Genomic DNA, 12,222 nt, shown 5'->3' with positions numbered 1-12,222 from the left:
ATGTAACAGCACATAGGGCACTGGCACGCACTTGTATGCACAAAGCATTGCTTATCGTCATAACTAGAGATCAGCATATATGCAAGATAGTGCCTGGTTTATGGGCTAGTATTGTATGCTCAACTTACAGAAATCCGGTTAGGATCACACTGAAAAATAAATTATAACTTGCTCCAAGGGTACAGCTGCACCAGGAATTATTCCCATGTCATTCTCCATCCTGGGAAGAGGTGGGATCTGTCTGTTAAACGTGGGCATCCCCAGTCTGTCCCTTAGTTCATTGGGACAGACACCTTTAGCTGCAGTTAAAATTTAGCAAAGTGAGACCAGACATCCTTTGTGGCTACCTGGATTAAGTCCCCTTCACTTAGCACGTGGCGCAGCAATCCCTGAGTAGCCCTTGTACAAGGGGAACAAATAGGCTGTGGCTCTATAGAATGTGGCTGACGGCTGGAAGCCACAAAGGGGAAAAGTATGCTAAAAGTGGGGACCAGTATAACCCAGTTGCAGTCATTCTGTATGTGGGTGAAATGGTACATGCCCATGTTAGAAGGGGGGAACTGAGTTTTTTATTTTTTATTTGTTAAGAGTAGCCATGTAGGAGACCTCATAATGTAATGATGAAATGTTCCAAGACAATTGGTGTAGTAAGTTCTCACATATTTAATTAGAGGTGAAATGTACAGGACAGCTGCCTTTTATGGCACCTTTCACTCTGGATAAACAGCATCAGTCACTACTTGTGTAGCCAGTCCCTGAACTTTTGGTACTACAAAGAATGTATTATTGTGCACAATACTGTTTTATGTCTCTCTCATTCTGCGGCTAACCAGAGAGATTGCTTCTACAACGTGGAGAGATGCAGCCGCATCTGCTTAGCATGGCCAGACGGACTGTGTTCCATCTGACTTTGAATAAGATGTCCTTGTTGTGCCCTCTCGTTGCTTCTATGCTTTTGCATCCTGTTACATGGCCATCTCAGCAATCCCTTCTGCTATACTCTCATGTCTCCTCCTTTTTTCCCTACCACAGTTGGTGTTGTGTTTCACTGTACAATACCTTAATGGACCTGGGTTGTCTTACAGCAGTATCATTGTAGCACATGAATATCTCCTTTTCTGAGGACTCTGTGTGTCTAAACCCTAAGAAATCATGGCATTCTTGCTCTGAAACAGTTTGCCTCACAGAGCTGTACTTTCCTGGAACTCTTTGCTGGGTGGAGTCAGTGATTGATTTTTGATTCCACGGATGGTATTTATTAATAATGCATTTGTAGGAGGCTCAGGGTACTGCTGATGTAAAAGTTCTTGCCCATAACTGCTGAGCCATCGCATCTTCTGCAGGACGTTTTCTGTTTCACATGGAATATACAGAGTGAGCTGTATCCTGGTGATACAGGATGTATGTGTAGCTTACGTTTTATGCTGGTGGAATACGTTGTGCTTGAGACGACTTTCTTTGGATTCCTGCAAAGTAAGTAACACCACCTGCACTTCAAATGTAATTTGGAAACATATCAAATAAAGCAACCTTTAACAGGAAGTCCCAATATGGCATTTCAGAACAGAACCACATTCATCCGATTTGGAGAAGTCTGAGACAATTCACATTCTTAAGTCTTAAAAAAAATGTAGGGATGTGAAAAGTAACAGGGTTGCAGTTTAAATACTGATCAGGTCTTGAAATATTCAGAAAATTCTACCGACAGCTTTGCTGTCACAGAATTTTTTTTTTTTTTTTTTTGTCATTTATAAGCTTAAATTGATGATATTGTGATTTATTGCTGTTATCTCTGAGTATTTTGTAATTGTAGCATGTAGCTGTCAAACATGTTTTTGTCAGCATGAACATGGTGTTGTTTTACAACTACTAATGTACAGATTCCAGTGTTGATTTGCAAGAAAAAAATTACATTTTCAATATTTGCTGCTTAGGAATAGAACAAGTGTAATTGAATCCTTTTAATATCCTGTCCTGTCTTGCCGTTAATGTATTTGCATGTTTGTTATTGTTTTATTAAATAACTCTTGCCTCTGGAATATGTGTACCTTGATATTAAGACTACACTAAAATAAAGTTAACTTGTGCTGCGTAAATACACTGCAATGAAAGGCCTTTGTGTTGTTTCTTGAGGAATAAACATGCAGTTACAGTCTCTCAGATAATCTGGATGTCTGCCAGTTCGGGCCATTTGAGAAAAGGTTTGCTGTCTCATGGCTGGCTTTGTGTGTGCTTGCTTGTCTGTTGTAAGACTGAAAGTGTTGGAGATGCTAAGTGCATTTTTCGGAAAAGGAAGATTTTAATTACCTCTTGGGAATCCAGTGGCTTTATTCTTCAAGAAAACTAAAAAATAGGTGAATGAGAACAGGAGTCCAGTCTGAAGCTAGTAGCAGGTCAGGGGAAATGTGAAAATATTTTCACACAGGGAGGTTTACATAAGGATCTACCTTTCTCTGGAGTCTGTGGGATCAAACTGATAAAGGAAGTGAATGCAAGTTACAGACTCATAAGGTCTTGGGTGGAATAAAACAAGGTAATAAATGGTTTCGCAAAATTATGATTAATAAATGCAAATCTACTTTCATTTTTATGAATTAACTTTATAAAATGTATTGGGGGAGTTTAAAGCTTCTAATGTTTCCAAAGGTGGTGCAGTATTACATTTGCAAAATCTGTCTGTGGCTGATGATAGTTCTAGAAAATGCTTCAGACGAAGACTTGATAGGAAGATGATGGCTATGATGACTGATGATCATCTTGTTTCTCGTCTTTCCTTGGTCTCTGTAATATTGATCCACAGTAATACTTAAAAGGCAACATTTCTTAACAGCGTCAAGAAGTTGTTTTGAATTTCATCCATCTCGTCCATTAGTGCAGCATGCTTCCTTACGAGTCCCTTTCCTGTAAAGGCCTTTGGTGCTTGGAGTTTTGCTAGGAACTATAGTTATTTACTCAGCCAAGGCTTATATAGTTACTTTGTTTGTATTCATTAACTGGGGTAGTAAGATTTTTTCCATGTCCTTTTGTTCACATGCCTCCTTACCATCAAGCCTACCTCAGTTGGACTTAAGCTCATTTTGCCTTATACTGGGTATCCCAGCAAAGGCAGGAGTCATCAGTACAAACTATCATTCAGGCAGGCATAAGAATATTATGTGCTTCTGCCCACATCCTATCCTGCTCTTGGCTGCCAGAAAAGGGAACCCTCATCTTTAGCCTATGATAATATAGCTTACCTCCCAGAGTGGGACCCTAAGAAGACTATTCATGCTTGTCTCAGACAGGCACTGCACAGAGCCCATGCCTCATCTATGGGGTCATTTCTGTTGTGCCTTATCCACCCACCTCCTCAGATGGCTGACTTAGGCACTGCATCATAGCAGGGTATCCATTGCCCTCCCATGACATGTGCATGCTTCCACATATATGCCCCCTGAGAGCTACAGTCACCAGCTTGGGTCATCACACCTATGTCCACCAGTCAAAGGCCACTCTGCATGCCTTCAGTCACATTAGAGTATTGGCCAGCCAGGACCCCCCCCCACACACACACAAGTGGACTTGCAAGGTTTTGGAACTCAGTGTGTGTGGTTCATAATTTTGATCTAATAATTATATACGAGTAGTTTACACTAAGATGCATATATCATAGCTTCATTGTCCTTTCCATAACTCCTTTAACATGCCACAGGATTATTTGTTGGGACTACCTGCCTGTCCTGAGTACCAGAATGAGCCGAATAGAAGTGCATGGCTTGTTCTGTTTAGTTGCCAGCTGCCTTCTGTCAACCTCATGTCAAGTGTGCCTTACCTTGCTAGGTGGGTTCTAACAGCTGAACGGATCTGGCTGAAAATGGCTACCTGTCTCCAACAAAATCTCCAGATTATATGTTTGAGTAATGCAGCAGTGGTGGTTCTTCTTACACATCTGTAGGTAGGTACTTTACATATGCAATCAGTTAGATCATTAGCTGTTGGAAAACCAGTAATCCATATCTTCTACTTTGCTGATTCGTGACATTCAATCTGATGGTTTCAGAACTAAAACACTTTTTTTTCTGTTAGATCTTTTTTCATGTTGTATTTGTATACATTTATTTGCAAATGTAGATCTATCAATAAAAAGGTTAAAAACAAAAAGAGTTTTAGTGCTGGCTTTGTAATGCATAAAGATGAAGGTGCTTGAGGAAGCTGGCTGCGGAGTGTGGAACGGTATGGTTGACAGCAGCTTGCAAATCTAGAAAGGAAACTGCTGCTTGTACTATACTAATGGCTTCCGGCAGTGGTCAGGAAGTGCAGCAAATTTAGTATGGTATCAACTGAGTGCAGCTGATCGTTAATCAATACCCCACATCTAAACACAGGTGATGTGCAGTGGCATAATGCTTAAGGTGTTTATCTTGCAGTCACAAGATACAAAGTTTGATTCTCATGTCTGGTCACAGTCTGGCTATTGGCTAGGCATGTATAGTCTGCATACTTGATTGCTTAGTATTTACCTTTGAACATATGAACAGAATGAACTGTGTGAAAGCATGCTTGTGTGCAATAAAAGAAATTCATCACTGTAGCTGTCAACTATGTTGGTTGAAGTGAGAGGGCTAGAAACTGAAAATTGAGAGAGAGAATAAGAAAAATTAAAGAAAAACTCTCTGTTTTTTGGATGATGGCCTGAAGCAATGATGATCAGCAGGTGAGGTGAAGAAGAAAATATAAAAAAAAAAATGAAAACAAACTTCTGGGTAGACATAATACAGGCAGACATATTATATGTACTAAAAATACAAAATTATAACTGTTTGCTTGCTATAGATGAATGCTTCAAGTTGTTAAACTAAATGCAGTTACTGATTCGGCAAGGATAGGAAAGGTTTTGCATTGAAGTTTTTGGACTGGCTAAATCATTTGTCACATTATGCAAAATACACTGTGTCAGTAGGAAAGCACTTTTCATTGATATGAATGAAGAGGGGAGATGGTGTTCCTTGTCCCACTGCCACACCAGCATCTAGCAAAATAAATTGGCTAGTAATATGTATAGAAATGAGCCTGCTTGGATTGTGTAATGTATTTAGATTCTGAGTTACTGATTTTTTTTTTTAACTATTCTGCACTAATGGGAGCTGAGAAGGACTGTTACACTTTTCTTGTTGTTTTGCTCATAAAGACTAGAGCCTTCATGAGTCATATTGGATTATTCTTTTATGCATTTTGTCCCTTTCTTTTGTAGAAGGTTGGAGGTGGTCTTCGACAGTGGCGGAGGGTATTTGCAGTTCTGCGCTCACACTGTCTCTACCTGCACAAGGACAGAAGAGAAGCAGTTACCCAACCTTCAAACCAGGCTGAGGAGGAGCAGCCAATAAGTGTCAGGGCCTGCCTGGTGGACATCTCATACAGGGAGACAAAGAAAAAGCATGTATTCCGGCTAACCACTGCAGACTTTTGTGAGTACCTCTTCCAAGCAGAAGACAGTGATGACATGCTGGAATGGGTAAAACTCATCCGTGAAAACAGCAAGTCAGACAATGAGGTATGTGTGACAAATGTATAGTTTAGTTCAGTGTATGATTACTTATTTCTCCCCTGCAGCCCTTTACAAGATCATTATATAAGTACCCTTAGTATTGCCATGTGATGAATATGGTTTGTGGTATCATAAGCAGATGCTAAAATGGTGTCTGCTCTGAAGTAGGACTGCCTTTGGCAGAGATGAACAGTATTGCCCTGTGTAACAGAATTAAGTTTTGAACTTTGTACGCTGCAAATAAAATAATAGAGCAGACGTGTCTGCATTATGGAAATGCAGGCAGTAGACAAACACTACATGATTTGCAGATTAAGGGCCTTTTGGCTTTCCTGTTCTCTCCTTGATCTGATACTTAATATAATAATGCAAATTGTAGTTCATATGCAGAGTGCCCATTTCTTTGTCAAAAACCCTTTGTGCAGCTGTCTCTCTGAACCTCAGAATGCACTGCTCTTAAGATGCACTTCCCTTCCTCGGGAAGAAAAGTTTAGTATTTCTTTCTGTATCACAATGTTTTTTTTTCCTGAAGACTTGTCCTGTAGGTTGCGTGTCACATATGATGTGTGTGGGACCTTGTGATTCATTGTTTTCTTTACAAATGCCTGTGAGATGAGCCTGTTCCATCCTAATTACTTATATGTCTCAGCAGCTGCTGCTACCTTTGCTTTGTGAAATAGTCTGAATACTCTAGATGGGGTCTTGGGGAAGCGAGAGGTACTCCTTACTCTGGCATCTTGGACTTACTTTTGTTTTTGTGTTGGCTATAGATCTTAATGAGTTTTTTTTTTTTTTTTCTGAAAAAATATTCTTCTTGACGTAGAGTCCTTCAGATGTATGAATTGACCAACAGAAGTATGTTGGCTCATCAGTGTCGTCGTCGTCCCCCCCCCCCCCCGGGGTTAAAGCTGTGCTCCTGCCCCTTCTTTTTCCATTACAGGGTTTAGTTTTAGGACCAATCCGTTTTGACTTCGTTTGTACCTTCTGTTCCAACTAATGACATTAAAATCGTTCCTGTCATATCAAGCCATTCTGATGTTAAAAAAAAGACATTCTGATGTTGATTACCAGTATTTGTAGTAACTAAACAGATGGAGTACAAGATCCTACCTATGTCTAGTCTAAAATTTAGTGTTTACTTTTTCTTTTTTTTTTTTTTAAGTGATGAGATTAGGCAGTTTGGTGATTGGCTCAGAAATATTTCTGAAAAACACCATTCTGGAAGAAATAAAAATCACTAAGGACTTGGATATATTGATTAATAGCACGCTGCACTTTGCAGAAAATGTGATGAGAGCTAGGAGCACAGGACTTAAACACCTAGGGCTGCTAATAAGGCCAGTCTCATACAGATAGCCTGTGGTCTTTTAATAAGGCCAGTCTCATACAGATAGCCTGTGGTCTTTTAATAAGGCCAGTCTCCTACAGATAGCCTGTGGTCTTTTAATAAGGCCAGTCTCATACAGATAGCCTGTGGTCTTTTAATAAGGCCAGTCTCATACAGATAGCCTGTGGTCTTTTAATAAGGCCAGTCTCATACAGACAGCCTGTGGTCTTTTAATAAGGCCAGTCTCATACAGACAGCCTGTGGTCTTTTAATAAGGCCAGTCTCATACAGACAGCCTGTGGTCTTTTAATAAGGCCAGTCTCATACAGACAGCCTGTGGTCTTTTAATAAGGCCAGTCTCATACAGACAGCCTGTGGTCTTTTAATAAGGCCAGTCTCATACAGACAGCCTGTGGTCTTTTAATAAGGCCAGTCTCCTACAGACAGCCTGTGGTCTTTTAATAAGGCCAGTCTCATACAGATAGCCTGTGGTCTTTTAATAAGGCCAGTCTCATACAGACAGCCTGTGGTCTTTTAATGAGGCCAGTCTCATACAGACAGTCTGTGGTCTTTTAATGAGGCCAGTCTCATACAGACAGCCTGTGGTCTTTTAATGAGGCCAGTCTCATACAGACAGCCTGTGGTCTTTTAATGAGGCCAGTCTCATACAGATAGCCTGTGGTCTTTTAATAAGGCCAGTCTCATACAGATAGCCTGTGGTCTTTTAATAAGGCCAGTCTCATACAGACAGCCTGTGGTCTTTTAATAAGGCCAGTCTCATACAGATAGCCTGTGGTCTTTTAATAAGGCCAGTCTCATACAGATAGCCTGTGGTCTTTTAATAAGGCCAGTCTCATACAGATAGCCTGTGGTCTTTTAATAAGGCCAGTCTCATACAGATAGCCTGTGGTCTTTTAATGAGGCCAGTCTCATACAGATAGCCTGTGGTCTTTTAATAAGGCCAGTCTCATACAGATAGCCTGTGGTCTTTTAATAAGGCCAGTCTCATACAGACAGCCTGTGGTCTTTTAATAAGACCAGTCTCATACAGATAGCCTGTGGTCTTTTAATAAGGCCAGTCTCATACAGATAGCCTGTGGTCTTTTAATAAGGCCAGTCTCATACAGACAGCCTGTGGTCTTTTAATAAGGCCAGTCTCATACAGACAGCCTGTGGTCTTTTAATAAGGCCAGTCTCATACAGACAGCCTGTGGTCTTTTAATAAGGCCAGTCTCATACAGATAGCCTGTGGTCTTTTAATAAGGCCAGTCTCATACAGACAGCCTGTGGCCTTTTAATGAGGCCAGTCTCCTACAGACAGCCTGTGGTCTTTTAATGAGGCCAGTCTCATACAGATAGCCTGTGGTCTTTTAATAAGGCCAGTCTCATACAGATAGCCTGTGGTCTTTTAATAAGGCCAGTCTCATACAGATAGCCTGTGGTCTTTTAATAAGGCCAGTCTCATACAGACAGCCTGTGGTCTTTTAATAAGGCCAGTCTCATACAGATAGCCTGTGGTCTTTTAATAAGGCCAGTCTCATACAGATAGCCTGTGGTCTTTTAATAAGGCCAGTCTCATACAGACAGCCTGTGGTCTTTTAATGAGGCCAGTCTCATACAGACAGCCTGTGGTCTTTTAATGAGGCCAGTCTCATACAGACAGCCTGTGGTCTTTTAATAAGGCCAGTCTCATACAGATAGCCTGTGGTCTTTTAATAAGGCCAGTCTCATACAGATAGCCTGTGGTCTTTTAATAAGGCCAGTCTCATACAGACAGCCTGTGGTCTTTAATAAGGCCAGTCTCATACAGATAGCCTGTGGTCTTTTAATAAGGCCAGTCTCATACAGATAGCCTGTGGTCTTTTAATAAGGCCAGTCTCATACAGATAGCCTGTGGTCTTTTAATGAGGCCAGTCTCATACAGATAGCCTGTGGTCTTTAATGAGGCCAGTCTCATACAGATAGCCTGTGGTCTTTAATAAGGCCAGTCTCATACAGACAGCCTGTGGTCTTTTAATAAGGCCAGTCTCATACAGACAGCCTGTGGTCTTTTAATAAGGCCAGTCTCATACAGATAGCCTGTGGTCTTTTAATAAGGCCAGTCTCATACAGATAGCCTGTGGTCTTTTAATAAGGCCAGTCTCATACAGACAGCCTGTGGTCTTTTAATAAGGCCAGTCTCATACAGACAGCCTGTGGTCTTTTAATAAGGCCAGTCTCATACAGATAGCCTGTGGTCTTTTAATAAGGCCAGTCTCATACAGATAGCCTGTGGTCTTTTCTACCTTATTGTTACTCTAATTCATCCTGTAGCAGAGTGGGGTACCCCAAAACTGAACTGCATTATTGTAACAGGTACAGAGAAGATTCAGCAAATTTATTCCAACTTGTAAACCCCTAGATCATCATCAGAGGTTCATTGCATTGCATAGCATTTTGGTACTTTGTGGTAATCACTGCCTGGCTTATAAAGCTTTAAGCATTGAATACTAAGATTGCTTCTAGGTCTGAATTAAATGTAAATTCTTGGTATGGCTTTGAACTTCATTATTCCTAAATTTGAAAGTTTAGTGAGGAAGAACTTCACTACTAGAATTATCTGATCTAAGTATGTTAAACCTACTCTGTGACATAAACAAAACATGTTGGAGGACAGCTGTGTGTGTGAGACATTACCTCTTCTCTGGAACAGACTTCAAATTCATGTGAAACAGAGCTGTTCCCTAAGCCTGTTCACAATTTGAACCAATGTATGGGAAATCGCAACTTCACCCCAGCTTGTCACCTGTGTCGGTTATGGACAGGAGGCAATTTGTAGATGCCCTAATTCACAGGTATATGCCAAAGCCCTTCTAGCCCATGGGCATTGATGACTGGTAAAATTGGTGCATATGAATGGCTAGGTTTAAAAAGGCTTTTGGACCATTAACATAGCAACCCCCTGTGATCATGTATCAGTTCTTATTCAGATATTATAGAATAGACTTTCAGGAGTTATCAAACACTTTGAGTGTCTGGGAGCATATAAGGTGTTACTAGACAACTGGATTGGAGGTCAGTGTTTTCATATTAATATTCTAAAGTTTGTGTTCCATGTTGTTTTGTAATGGGGCAGAATGTAGGCTACCACAGTCCATGAATCTATTAATCTCTCTTTAAATTGTAATGGCTTCAGTTTTGCAGGTTTGTTTACTGTTATTGTTAAATGCAAGTCCCAGCATCCTACTAGCCTTCTTTACCTTTCTGTCTTGGTGATCAGTCACCTTCATTTGACAGCACAGAGATAATGTTTTAGCCCCGGGTTTGATTCCCTTGTCTACTTATATACTGTATCTTTTCAATTAGTCGGTAAGACAGATCTGTGTTATTGGGTTGAAAAAGAATTGCTTGATCCTAATTAGTTTCATAGGCAAATAAAACCAATCAGAAGATCTGTATGCTGTCAGCATTTTGTGATCTGCCTTTGTGTCAGAGCTTCAAGGGTTTTTTTTTTTTTATAGATTATTCCATTAATATTTTCCTATAATGCCTCAGTTCCTTACAGTTTTGCAGGTTATGACTCCCCTTAACTAAAAAAGAACAAATAATCACTTCAGGATATCAATTAAAGCTGTCAGAAAATCAGAAAATGCACTTTATAACATAGTAAAAACACTTCCTCAAAATGTCTTCCCTTCTTCCAGTGCAATCAGTATTGTAACAACTTGCAAGTTGCTGCACAATGGCGAAGAATCGCATTTGTCCGTCCCACTGATTTCTTGCTGCAACAAGTGACTGTTGTGTGGACACTTCATACATACCACGTGTCACTTTTATGGCAGCATTGTTAAATTAAGTGTAATGGAGTAAAAGACCAAAATGGAAATCATGACTGTTGGCATTTCTGTATTAAAATCAAACACGCAACACAGTAAATCTAATTTGCTACCTTTTAAGTAAAAGCTGCAACACAGCTTTTGTTTGTCATGTTTTAAGACACCTTCTTGCACATGCATTTCGTTGTTTGAAACTGGTGATTTCTATAAAATGCAAAACATTGTTTCTCCTTGTTCACAAATGGCAGCTTGAGTCTTGCAAATATTTCAGTCGCCATATTTGACCGTGTGATAAATTTGATCACTTAACTATATGTCCTGGTAAGTTTCACCAACATACTGCGACAATGTTGTCTGATATATTGTCATTACATAATCAGGCAACTGATGTTATTGAAAGCAGTGTGTTTGCTTTTTTTTCTGCCAGTTAGTGCAATGGATTAAGTCAATGAGCAGTTGTCAAACAGCTTTCTGTAGTCCAGGGTTTAATTCCCCTCAGTCTCCGCAAGACTACTGCACAACTCTAAGCAAGTCACTTATGCAAACAGTGACCTTGGGATGAGTTTGAAAAAGGCCCATATGTGGAGCCCTGCTTTACTCTAGTTAATAAATAAAAAGAGTGGTAGGATGTCACAGTGTTGGTTCACATTCAGTCACTGTCACTATGGTGAACAATTTTGTGTGTATATCAATGGCTGAAAACTGTACTGATCTGAACTTATTGTTTGTTTGGTGCATTGTCTAATATCTGCTGCTTTTGCTTCCCCTTCTCTATTTATAGGATACAGGATTTCCAGGTCAAGCACTCATCAACAAGAAGTTATATGAGTATCGCAAGCTCAGGTAATCCTAGAACACACACCTGATGAAACTTGTACATGCATAGCAAGAGTAGAAAGTCCAATATCCATGGAAACCACTCAGCCCTGTTTGAGTGCTGATAAGTACTAGCCGTAATTTACAAGGAGCGGTTTAGTCATATTAAGTGTGTCATGCTACAGCTTCAGTCACAACGTTTAGGTCCTGTCCTGTATTAAAAGGTCTGCTTTTGCATTGTTCAGCTTGGATCAGTGATGCTGCGCAGAACGATATTTGGCTAAAATAAGTTGTGGTGTCACTGATGACATCTAGTCAGGCTTTATCTTAAATGCTGCTTTCAGTTTTTTAATCTGTATCAGGATAGAGAGTGGGGAGTGTGTGAAGGATGGTGGTTGGTAGATGGTAAATTAGGAAGTACAATGAAAGGCATTATAGAGGACTGAAGAGAATGGGAGGCGAGATAGGACAAGTTTGAGAAAGATAGACAGGTATAGTTATAGAGGCAGGGACAAGGGCAGAAACTAGAGGAAATGTTACTTCACTGAGAGGGTGGGTATCAGGCTACGATACATTGTAATCTCCCCTTCACACTCCTCCCATTTGAATGTGCAAGAAGGAGTACCGGGTACAGCAGCAGTCATCCCAGAAGCTGTAAATTTTATTTACACCCCCTCACAGCCTTCTACCTACATTCACAGGCCATAAAGGCATAGGATCACAGGATCAGACACTAAGTC

At 40.3% G+C, this 12,222-nt stretch overlaps 1 protein-coding gene across 2 annotated transcripts in view; it reads left to right on the top strand.

Moving 5' to 3' along the window:
• ARHGAP23 (Rho GTPase activating protein 23) overlaps positions 1–12,222 on the top strand; it is a 1,842,805-nt gene that overhangs the window by 1,730,154 nt on the left and 100,429 nt on the right. For both annotated transcript variants that reach the window (XM_044055365.1, XM_044055363.1), the window contains 2 exons: positions 5,231–5,530; positions 11,448–11,509. In XM_044055365.1, coding sequence (XP_043911300.1) covers positions 5,231–5,530; positions 11,448–11,509 — 362 coding nt within the window. The remainder of the gene's footprint in view (positions 1–5,230; positions 5,531–11,447; positions 11,510–12,222) is intronic.

Source organism: Protopterus annectens, chromosome 13.part0, assembly GCF_019279795.1.
Source record: "Protopterus annectens isolate FY-2018-M chromosome 13.part0, PAN1.0, whole genome shotgun sequence".
Taxonomy (NCBI): domain Eukaryota; kingdom Metazoa; phylum Chordata; order Ceratodontiformes; family Protopteridae; genus Protopterus; species Protopterus annectens.
Note: the sequence above shows the minus strand (reverse complement) of the source record. Positions and strands in the feature narration are given on the sequence as shown.